At 45.4% G+C, this 11456-nt stretch overlaps 1 protein-coding gene across 1 annotated transcript; it reads right to left on the bottom strand.

Moving 5' to 3' along the window:
• Nucleotides 1–4114: 4114 nt before the first annotated feature.
• LOC128938020 (tetratricopeptide repeat protein 30B-like) lies at nucleotides 4115–6669 on the bottom strand. The gene has a single exon (XM_054277958.1). It carries the CDS (start codon nucleotides 6634–6636, stop codon nucleotides 4636–4638), a length of 2001 nt encoding a protein of 666 aa, XP_054133933.1. The 5' UTR covers nucleotides 6637–6669; the 3' UTR covers nucleotides 4115–4635.
• Nucleotides 6670–11456: the final 4787 nt, after the last annotated feature.

Raw genomic sequence — 11456 nt, 5'->3', positions numbered from 1 at the left:
CAATTTAAGATTCATTGAAGTAAATTTGAACTTTTAATTGATTTTCCTGGCCTGCAGTTCGGACTATAAACTACAATGAATTTAGGGGAAGATCTTCAAAAATAGAAATATTCTAGACTGTTTGGTTTGCTTTGGCAAAGCCTGCTCTAAGGCTTTATTAGTTTAAATTCAGGCAAGATCTAGGAAAATTATGCTAATCAAAAGGTTCTTAGGGAAATGAGTCCAAATGTCTCAATTTCTCTACTTAATGGAAAAGCATCAGCCAAAAAATTAAATGCTTTGCTGAAAATAGAGCCTGAAAAGTTTGTCAGTAGTTAAAGCCTCTTTTACTTCATTTAGAAACTGTTTCTTTGTGTAGAATAGGTCATCCAAATGAGGTGCAAAAACACTTCCTTCAAAAACATAAAAGAAGATGCACATTGTCCTGGCCATACCTACTCCTTAAGAAGACAGCAGGTTTTAGCAGAGTCCCAAATTATAGAGGTATTTCATTTATTGAATGGTTAAAGAGAAATAAAGGAAGAGAAGCCTGAGGGAGAGGAAGGGATGGATCTTTCAGTCCACACAGCCACATTATCACATCAGTGTTCCAAATCTGAATTTTTCAGGGTTAGACTCTTCTGCCTTTGCTGGATTCTAAAGCCAATATGGATTTGTGGAAGTTTTGAACTCAGGTTTCTAAAATAGGATGTTGTCAGTAATATATTGTGGAATATATTACTGTCAAAACCAGCTTTTATTCTTGTATGTAACTTCACCATTTTTAGAGAAGGAACATTCCTTGTTCTCCTGCTAAAAGGAGCTTGCTTACCCAGTAGAAGCATGCACAACGTTCCCAAGGAAGATGGTTGTCACCTTCTTCCTAGCAGTGTATAGGAAGACTCTGCTGTCTTACCTTTTATCTCTGTCTTACTGTAAAATCAGCCACCCCCTGATTACAGAAATTTTGGATCAGCTCTGACTGTGGAGCTGATCACAAGGGTCCCTGGCATTCACTACCTGTGTTGTGCTGATGGCGTCAGCAGACAATTGGTGGAGATTTGAGCACCAAGGGGCATAAGTAACTTGTATCTCAGGCCCTCTGTGCCTCTCCTGCTCCTGCCAGTGCACATGGGCTGCTGTCAGAACGCTGGTCTGAGGCCTCTGCTTGTGCACTGTGTGTTGTGATTACTGCAAAGGTAATTGTACAAAAAGATGTGTCCACTGCAGTACCACACAGTTTGTCACCTGCAACATGGGTGTCAAGCCCTGGCAAGTTTTGAGGACAAGGACATTTCACAAGATGACCTGTAAGGACAAGGTGCAAAAGAGGCTATTAGTGCAAATAAAATCCTGGTATAGTGGTGATGTACATGGGAGGCATCTTGTGTTGCTCACCTTTCAAACACTGATGCTGCAACAGAGGGCTTCTTTCCCCTTGCTCCCAATAATAATTAAAAGAAAACCCCAAACCAACAGAGGCTCTTACTTAGGAATCTGAGCTTATCTGCAGCTGTTTGCCCATTGCAGGCCCAGTAAATATGGTCAGATGTTTTTGGGTAGTGTTTTTGATAGTTTTTTGGAACAAAAGGACTCTGCTGGCTTTAAGGCATTAATTTAGGCAGATTTTACTATATGTATAGGGAGCATAAACTGTTACTTGCTATATTCCTTCCTCTGTAAATAAAAATGTATATGCTTTCCTTTAAAAATGTATTTTGTGTGTAAGTCACATAGTGATAACATTAAATGTGGTATAAAGATGGTAATAAAAATGGTTGTAACATTTATATATTTTTCATGACCAAAGTGCTCTGCAGTGGGAGATGCAATAAACATGTGCTTGCCACTGGAGGAAGCAACAGTCCTACACTGCAAAGATGTCAGCCATATGAGCACAGGCCCCAGTTCTGGGCACAGAGTATGTGGGCAGGCAGCTCTCCAGGACAAAACGAGGGTGAGGTGTCTGCCCCAGCCTGTCACTGCCATGGGAAGGTTGGGTGCTGCTGCTGAGGAAGAGGCCATGGTGGACTGGGTGGCAAATGCTGCTGGAATGCAGAGGAGACTCCATGCAGAAGCATTTCTCGATGCAGCAGAGGAGGAAGTGCCTGTCCCAGGCCTCCTCCTCCTGTTGTACCTCAGCTCTGTCACTTCTCCCTCTTCTTTCTGCAGCAGAGGCCTCTCCACTTTGAGGTCCTTGTGTTCAGCATCACCCAACCTGCTCAGAAGCGCGGGGTTGTCTGTGGGCACAGCATACTCCCTGAAGAAAAGCACATAAAAACAGCAGGAAAAGGGAAGAACAGGAAAAATGCTGCTCTTGGCACTCCTGTTGTGATGTAACAGGATGAAGCAAATTCCAGGCATGCCGACTGCCCTCTAGCCGTATCTTCTGAAACAGCCACGGCTTGCAGAACTCCACGGCCTCCATGGGGAGCGTGGCTCATGTCCCTGGCCAGCCTGCGGGGCGATGCTTTGGCTGCAGCGGGCAGCGTGTGCCAGAGCCGGTGCCACAGCTGCCCATTCGCAGTGCAGCCTGTGGGCACGGGAGGCAAGCAAGCGATGAGGCACCTGGGGCTGCAAAGCCTGGCACCAGTGCCCTCATGAAAGCCGCGCTCTGGCTCGATGGGAAACCAAGAGCATATCAGTGTCTGAACTGCTCTCCATTAGAGGGCATTCAGCATTTGCAGGGGCACGAATCTGCAAAGTGATTTTTTTTTTAAATGTCCAGTGACTTTTACAGAAAACATACAATGAATATTAAATAAAGGGCATTGCCTATTAGTGCACTTCAGACACTATTGGGTGGTGTGACTTTTTAAAAACTTTTTTTTAAAGGTCATGCTGTTTATGCTGCATAATATATAATACAATTGCACTGTAAATTAGAGACATGCTTTACAGCCTGCTGCTGTGCTTCATGGAGGTGAACAAAATTTGAAATCACAGGTCTCCTCCCCATGGGGAAACAGTTGTGGGAAATATTTAATATCACAGTAATCAGGGCTTAATGGCCTAGTGATGAGCTATGGAGGCCTCTCTAGGACACCTTGTTGCATTTCCTGCCTGCTCTCTAGTCTCTCTAGAACATTTTTCCATTCTTAACACTGTTAAATTTTATTTTAATTTATTGCTCAGCCCTGACAGGTTTCTCCCCCAGCAGACAAGAGCTTTCTCTGTGTTGAAATGGCTGTAGGACTGTGCAGTTCCTATATACATTAACTCTCTGGAAGGATTAATTATTCTATTCCTTTATAATAGCTTCAAAACTTCAAAAATGCTGTTCTCTTTCTTCTCAGGTAAACTGGGGCATAGAAACTGGATTCTGAGGGACATGCAGACTGAGTCACATATCCCCTCAGGACAGCTCTTCAGGGAGCCAGTATCAAAGGTAAGCAAGTGAGTTAAAGTCAAAGATTTTTAATCCTTATTTTAAAAACTTCAACTCACACATTGCTTCAAAGGGCAGAATACACAAAAAGGAGAGCAGCCATGGAGCAGAGAACCAGACTGCATAAAAGCACTGGAAAGCATTTTGGTCACACTTCAGTGTTGAACACATATGTTTGAAAAGGGATGGGAAGACTGTTGAGAAAATACATTGACTGATGCCAGGGTGAAGGAAATGCCAAGTAAAGGAATTAAGCAAATAAACAGGGTTTTGGAGAAGTGTTGAGAGGTGCAGGAAGAGTGTAACACAAGAAGGAAAGAGAAGCTGATTTCTTCCACCCAAGGGTACACGCTGTAAGCCTTGCATGAAATGGAAGTTACAATGGGTTTTTCTTAAAGAATATAATTTCACATTCACAGGTCTCTTACCAGAGACTGTTTTAAGAATAGTATTTGGATTGGAGGGGCTGCACACAGAGGACTGAATTACTAAGTAAGCCCTTGCTACTGAACAGGTTTTCAGGGCAACAGCTGCCACCCAGATGGTGTGGGCACTGGGACTCTGAGGGCAGCACTGAGCAGTATCTCTCAAGCCAGTTGTCATAACAAATTTTATTTCAAAGGTAGATCTACACTGAGGTATCATCCTAATAGAGCCTTCTTGGAAGGCTTCCTTCCTGGTCCCTGTATTAGTTATAGAATTTGCTAGAACACTCATGCATTATTAATGAGTCACCAAAAGGAAATGTTTATGTTTGTAGAACTGATTTTTTAATATAAAGCCATTTCTTGTGTTTAAATAGACTATTGACGTGATCTGCAACATATCAAAAATACCTTACAAAAAGCAGAAGAAAGGTTTCACACATAGACACAAATTGGAGAATTAAAACAACGGCTTCTTCAAATTCTATCCTAGAAGAGACAGATAACAAGTTTGTTCAAATGTCAACCAATGAAAAGAAACTTGCTCTGATTTTAAGAAGGATAAAATATTAAGAAGGATAGAGTATCTTATGGGTGAAAACTCTATGGTATTTCTATAATGACATTCTTGGTCAACACATCTGAAGTTGTATTTAATGTGACTGGTTACCGAGAATGCTCCTAGTTGTCTGGTACAGCTTAATTTCATGAAAATATTCTATTTTCTACTGAACATTGTTAAAATACAGCAAAAAATCCTTAGGGATTTTTGTGAGGGTTAGCATTACCTCACAAGCACAAGAAAAGAACAAAGTTCTCATTTCTGCTGTATGATAACAACATTTACTCAGCCCACCCAGTGATCTTATACATCAGTGCCCTCAAAAGCCTGGCTTCATAGGTGACTGTGTTTTTCCCATTGTGCATCCCACTCTCTTCCAGAGGTTGCTCAATGACAGCTGGGATGTTTCTTCCATACTGTTCACACTGCTTCAGAAACTGCAGGCACTCCTGGATGGCGCTGTCCCGCAGCATGATCATGTGCTTGGACATGTTCTCCAGCAAGGACAGGAAACACCGCTTAGCGTAGTACCACGTGTCTGTGCTCAGCTTTTTGTTATAGGGCTCCAGGCTTTTAATGATCCTTGAAATACCAAAGTCATAGTTTCCCTTCACACAGTACAGGGTACCAATGACTAGATTGACAATGCAGAGATGGTAGGTGTTTTTATCAGGGTATTCATAAGACAGCTGCTCTTCTGCCTTCTCAATCTTCCTCATTAGTTCCTCTGCATCCTCATTCTGGCTTGTCAGGATGTAGGAGACGCAGAGGTTTGCTAACACAATGGCACTGACATCGAGAATGTTGTCGTAGTGCTTTTTAACTATTGGCTCATAGAAGCTAATAGCCTCTTTATACTTGTTCTCCTGCATGAAGAGCACGTGAGCCACATTGAGCTTCCACACCTCGTGTTCCTTGCAGAACTCCACTGATTTGTGGAAGATCTTTTCTACCATTGTGTAGTTCTTCATGTCCCAGTAAATCTTTGCCTGGGCCATCAAGACAGGTATATATTTATCCAGAATCTCATCATATTCATTAATTGCCTTTTTTAGAGCTTCATCATCCCAATTTTGCCTAGCTTCTTGTACCTGTTTTGTGAGTTTTCTCAGCTGTTCAGTCATTGTTCCTGCTGAGTCATCTAGCTTGTGGAAAGCCTCCTCAGGGGCAGTTTGACAAGTAATAATGGCATCCAAGAAGTTGTACAGATAAGGTGTGAGCAGTTTGTACGTCAGATGGGCATTCTCTGCCAGCACATCAGCTGCCAGGTCATAGTATTGATGCTTGCAATAGAGAAGCAGCAAGTTACCAAAAGTTTCTGGTGGACATGGGTTCTGCAGGAGAAGAAACTGCAGCTTCCCAAACCCGTCAGTGGGCTGGCTGTCCATGTTCATGAGTGCCTGGTTGTGCAGCGTGACGGGATCCAGCTCCTCCTCGGCCCTCGGTGGCATATCCGTGAGCGCCTCCTGCGCCGCCCGCACGTTGCGCAGCTGGTACTCGATGGCCGCCTTGAGGTTGAAGGCCTCCACCAGGGCCGTGCGGTGCAGGAGCAGCGTGTTGCCCACGCTGCGCACGTCGATGCCCTCGGTGGTCATGCCCACGTTGAGCTCCGGGTGCTGGTGGATGCCGCGCTTGATGATGTCGGATATGTACTTGAGGGCAGCGTGGTACTGCTTGGCCGCGTAGGAGCACAGCGCCATGTTGTAGGAGAGCTCCGGGCAGTAGCCCAGCACTTGCATGGCGCTGGCAAACTTGCCGCTGGCCTCTTCGTGCCGGCCCTGCCGGTACAGCAGGCAGCCCAGGTTGACCTCGGCATCGGCCCGTTCCGACGGGTCCTCGGCGGCTCCGGAACCGCCATCAGCAGCGGCGGCGAGCTCATCCTCCACCAGGCTCTGTGCCGCCGGGAGGTCGCCCTGGGCGTAGTGGATGGCGGCCTGGAGGCGCAGGGCCCGGCGGTGGAAGGCGGGCACGTCCAGCAGCGGGCTGGCGACGCGCAGGGCCTCGGCGAACAGCCCGGCCTTGTAGAGGGCCTGCGCGTGGCACAGGCGGTACGGGAGCAGCTGCGGGTGCAGCGCCACCAGCTGCTCGTAGCACTCGGCCGCCGCCGCGAAATCCTGCAGCTGGTAGTGGCAGTAGCCCAGCAGCGAGAGGCAGCCCCGGGAGCGGCAGCTCTTCTGCAGCCCGCGGTTCAGCAGCGACACCGCCTCCGCGAAGCGCCCGCTGGCGATGAGCCCGTACACCACGGCGGTGTGCTGCCCCTCGGGCACCGGCGCGGCCTCCATGGCCGGCCCCAGCGCTGCCTCGGCGGCGGCGGAAGCGGCGCCATCGCTGCCATGGCAACGGCGCCGCCGGGGCGGAAGTGCCCCCGTGCAGGCAGGCGGTGCCCGGAAGCGGCGGCGCGGGCGGTGCCGAGTGGCGGCGATGGCGGCGATTGCCCTGCCCGCGCCTGTTCAGGCCGCCCTGTCGCCACTGGGAGCTGGTGCCGGCAGCGGAGCCGCGTCCTCTGCCTCTGCCCGCCCTCCTCTGCTCCCCTCCCTGCGCCCCTGCCCGAGCGCTGACACCGTGTGTTCAGTGCCGGTTCCGAACTGCCGCAAAGAGTTGGAGCCTCCTGAAGTCGCTGCCTGCGCCAGAATGTTTCCCTCATTTCGGGATCTCGTGCAGCCGGGACGAATAAAGAGTAAAAAGCTCCTGTATTTCTAAACGCTGTGTAATAGTTTAAATAGTAAGTGGTGTAAAAGCACGCTCTAAGCTAAACACATAGCCCAGGGCAGGAGCCATTTAACCTCTGTCTTGGGCTTCGCCCACGTGAAACATCCCTTTAGAGCCCATTAAGATGCAAAGTTGCTTAAGGCTGGTAGGTAGCAGGAAGTATGTCTGTACCTTGGCACAATCCGACAGCTTTCCTGCAACTTTCAAAACTAGAGAAAATTACTTCCAACTTTTATTCAACAATGTAACAGTGCTTTGGCAGGACTTCTTTTGCCCCATGTTATTTTTACTGACCATACTAGTAGAGTATGTAGAGATACTCTAGAGCACAGACTGTATAATCTGTGTAATTTCTGTGCATGTGAATAGCTCCCTTAGGGTCACTAGGCAGATCTGGTGGTCATTCCAGACTAATGACAAGCATATCCAGGGCAGGAGTTTGGTTTGCCCCCAGGAATGAGTGCTGCAAGGCTGTGTGTCAAAAATCATATCTGGGCCACTCAGTCTCGCATCTCTTCAGGATCTTCTATGTATGTGATTCAGTAATCAATACATACAGCTCTGGTTGATACCAACAAGTTTCAAAGAAAAGTAATAATAATAAAAGAAAATCATAGTAAGCTGTTAAAATTATTTATCTTCTTAAAGCCTAAGTAAACCCAAGCTGCTAACTTCAAACGCATGCTTTGAAAGCTGAACCAGCATAGTTTGATCTACTTAGCAAAACAGTAACAGTTTTAAGATTAAAAAAAAAAAGGAAATGGATGCAGAAGTCTTTTAAGTTACACATTTTGCAAGTATCTGGGATTCACTTGCCTTAGAACAGACACATGGTATTTCTGTGCATTTGTCAGCTGTTTCCCACAGGCATATTCCCCAGAAAACTGTAGAATGTAATGGCCTACATGCTTAAGAATTCATAATTAAATACAAAATAATCCAAGAAAGAAAAGGTAACAAGCAATATACAGGATGTATTCCAACAGTGGTACATTCCAGCGATGGGAATCTCTGGGGCATCTCAAAGATCCCACTTCATTGCTATGTTGGAAACCATTCCCATGATTTTACTCTTTGAAAACTTTTCCTTTGAAACAGCCATTAAAAAAACTTTGTTCTCTATTTCTTGCCCATAACACTCTAGGCATAGAAGCACCTGTTAGTTTGTTTTATGTATCTTTGAAATAAACCTGTTTTAAACTTTCACACAATGCACAAATGACTTATCAGGAACTAAAACTGGTTTGATTTTATAAAGGGAAAGTAAGTATTTGGCCTGTAGACTGAAACACTCCTGTTTTTCCATGAGAATGAATTGATCTAAACATTCTAAACATTACAAATTACATTAGGCACTGCTGGTTGCAGTTTTCAAAAACAATTTGTGAGTACTAGTATTGGCTTTGCTGGTAACTACAGGCACATGATGAGATTGCAGTGCTCTCTAAGGAGGTGCAATTAGCAAAGTCACCAGACCAGAAGAATGCAGCTGCTGTACCAAGGACACCATCTGAAGAGATACCTGAGCTAGAAACATACTTGTGTACGCTGTGGTTACAAAACACACAATGACCTTCTTGGCAAGACCCCTGGCCCTGCATGTCCTAGGGGCTGGCTGAGACAGAGCTGTGTGGGGAGTTCTGTGCCTGCCTGCCACACGAGGCAGCCACTTTAAACCCCAGTGAGTGACTGCTGCTGACCTTGTGCAGCTCTGCTTCGGAGCAGGAGCAAAACCACGTCCTGACAAACAGAGTCTGCATCTCCATCACATTGTGAAGCTGTTCTGATTTGTCTGTAGGTCCAGGCTAGGAGGGAATTGGCTGGTTGCACCACTCAATTTATAGCCAAAGACACGTTTTGGACATCTTGTTCTTGGGAGGTTCTTCTGTGTGAACCTGGGGAGCCTCTACCCCAGGTGCTCCTTGCCTCAAAGAGTGTTCAGTTTTCTGGTGGGGTCACATTGTCATGTTACAGGGGAGCACTTTAGTCCAAGGGAGTGCACATACAAGACCTGAGCTCTTCCACCAAAGCCTGTCTGTCCCATGCCCCCCTCAGGAGTGAAGCCAAAATTGGGGCTGTGCCCAGTGGGCATCCTTGTCTCCTTGCTGAGCACATGAAAGGCTTTGGCAGAAGGGCAGGAGAAAAGCCCACCCTTGTTACTCACCACCAGCTGTGGGGCAGATGCACCTGCAGTTCAGAAGCCTGCTCAAAATCAAGCAGGATTTGATTGTCTAGTTCATTCCTCATTAGCCTTTGCAACGGTAGAACATTTATGGTAGGTTTTTTTAAATGATTGTTTTATTTGGGTTTCATTTTTTGTGAGGAAAGGTTGATTTTGGTAAGTAGTTTGACAGGTGGGAATCCTAAGTGAAATTACTGTTTGGCCTGAACTACCTTTGAGTTATGGGGATGAAGACCTGAGCATTTTCTGGTGACAAAATCAAGGCTGTGCCTGCTCTTGTGAGACTTTAAGGCCTGTAGTTCATGGGCCTAGAAACCTGACTGAATTCAGGCAGCAGTTGGGAGGGGTCAGTGGGACACCTAGAAAAAAGGGCATTGCCACAACCAACCTGAAGCACCTCTGGGTGGTTCTCTGGACAATCCATGTGCCCATCACATTTCAGCACTGAAATTGTAAATGCTAGAGGCCTCATTCATTCATGGCTGGATTTCCACTTACAGCTGGGACAAAGAAATGGTGATTTTTCTTTTGCTGATGTGCTGGGCATCTCAAGGGAAAGGCCAAGCAGCCGTGTCCTGGCTAACAGCTGTGTTCTCCACAAGCTCTCTTGATTTGTGCTTGCCTCTTGTGGACCCATGTTTTATATGCATTCACAGAATTAGGCTGATTTCAATGTTTTGGGTTTTTTTTTTTTAAATCTCTCCTTGTTCAGCAGGCAGGGAAGCAAGTAAAAGATAGAGAATGAGATTAAATAACCTACACAATCATGTCTCTTGTGCATATCTCACAGAGTTTGGCAGGAAATACTGGGAAAGTGTTTCCCTATCAGAAATAATAAAAAGCAGATACAATTTCTGATCATCAAGTTTATAAGCAGTAGCTAAAAAATGTTTCTACCAATCTTAAAATATAATAGACTTGAAATATGTTTCTTTAATATACTACATGCTTCAACAAAGAATCATCTTTTTCTCATTTTTTTTTTTTTTGCTGTTTCCTAAGCTAAGTCTTAAAAAAAGGAGATAAGGTTTTTGTTTGTTTAGTTGGTTGCTTTTTTAAGATTGAGCTAAATGACTTTCAGACTGAATCCTGTTCTGAGATGCACTGCTGGGCCCCCCAGTTTCAGTAGGGGTGCTTCATTTTTCCTGAGAACAATCTGATAAGATCAAGCCGTGTGCTCTCATTTTCTTCCTTGTGATGGAGGAACAGAACCATAACATTAGTCAGCAGTTTCTGAATTTTGACCCACAATGGCAAAGATACCAAAAGACAGGAGAAATAGATGGAGGCAATTACTAACAGTCACTTGATTGATGGTTGACATTGTTAGGGCTTCAGCTGTGTGTCAGGCTGCGGTGCTGCAAGTCCCCATCCCTGGCAGTGGGTGTTGCCATGGGCAACAGTGCACTGAAGCCAATAAAAGGAGAGGAAATGAGGGGAGACTCAACCTTCAGGGAGGCTATAGGGTATGCATTATAAATTAAGTTACACTTAGCAGTATGCCATATCAAAATTTAGGAAAGCTGTGTGTACCTGCCAGCAGGACTGTCGGTTCCTAGTAGATGTTTTTCCCATAAAGTATGTGTTGCAGGTTTGTATGGCTTGCTGCTTACTAAACTGCTCTGGCTTTATTCAGAGAAGAAAGTGGTAAAAGAACACAGAAACAGTTCCATTTGGTGTGTGTACTCACTGCTGTGCAGTTTGCATTTCTGCTCTTTCCCTGCTTCCTTCTGCTAGACAGTGATGTGGTTCAGTTGTGCCCTAACAGATTGGTTCACAATGCTACTGAATTTCCAGCTATTGTCCTACACACCATTAGAAGCACAGAGCATTTTTAGTTCGTTGTGTTTCTTTTAAAGAAGGGATCAGCAGATTTGTTGTTTCTGTTTGATGTAGTCAGCTTTTCTAAGGCTCTAACAACTCAGTTTCCTTAGAAAGGAGAAAAGCTCTTTTAGCATCTGGTCAGCTGGGCCAGGTTCTGATTTCCATTAAGCTGCTGCCAGTTCAAGATAATTCCACTTAAGTAAATGGAGTTTGGCACAGGTGTAAAACTAAGCTGAATTCAGCTTTAATTTCTGCTGCCAGACAACCCTATATTTAGAATCCCATTTTTCATGAAGTACAAAGGCTTTTTTTTTCGCACTATGAATGGGCACTCATAAGCACTGCAACATGACTCCTCTTGTGCCTGGTCATGCAGCAGAGAAAACA

Source organism: Melozone crissalis, unplaced genomic scaffold, assembly GCF_028551555.1.
Source record: "Melozone crissalis strain CALT ecotype California unplaced genomic scaffold, PUWL_Pcris_2 ptg000023l_1, whole genome shotgun sequence".
Taxonomy (NCBI): Eukaryota; Metazoa; Chordata; class Aves; order Passeriformes; family Passerellidae; genus Melozone; species Melozone crissalis.
Note: the sequence above shows the minus strand (reverse complement) of the source record. Positions and strands in the feature narration are given on the sequence as shown.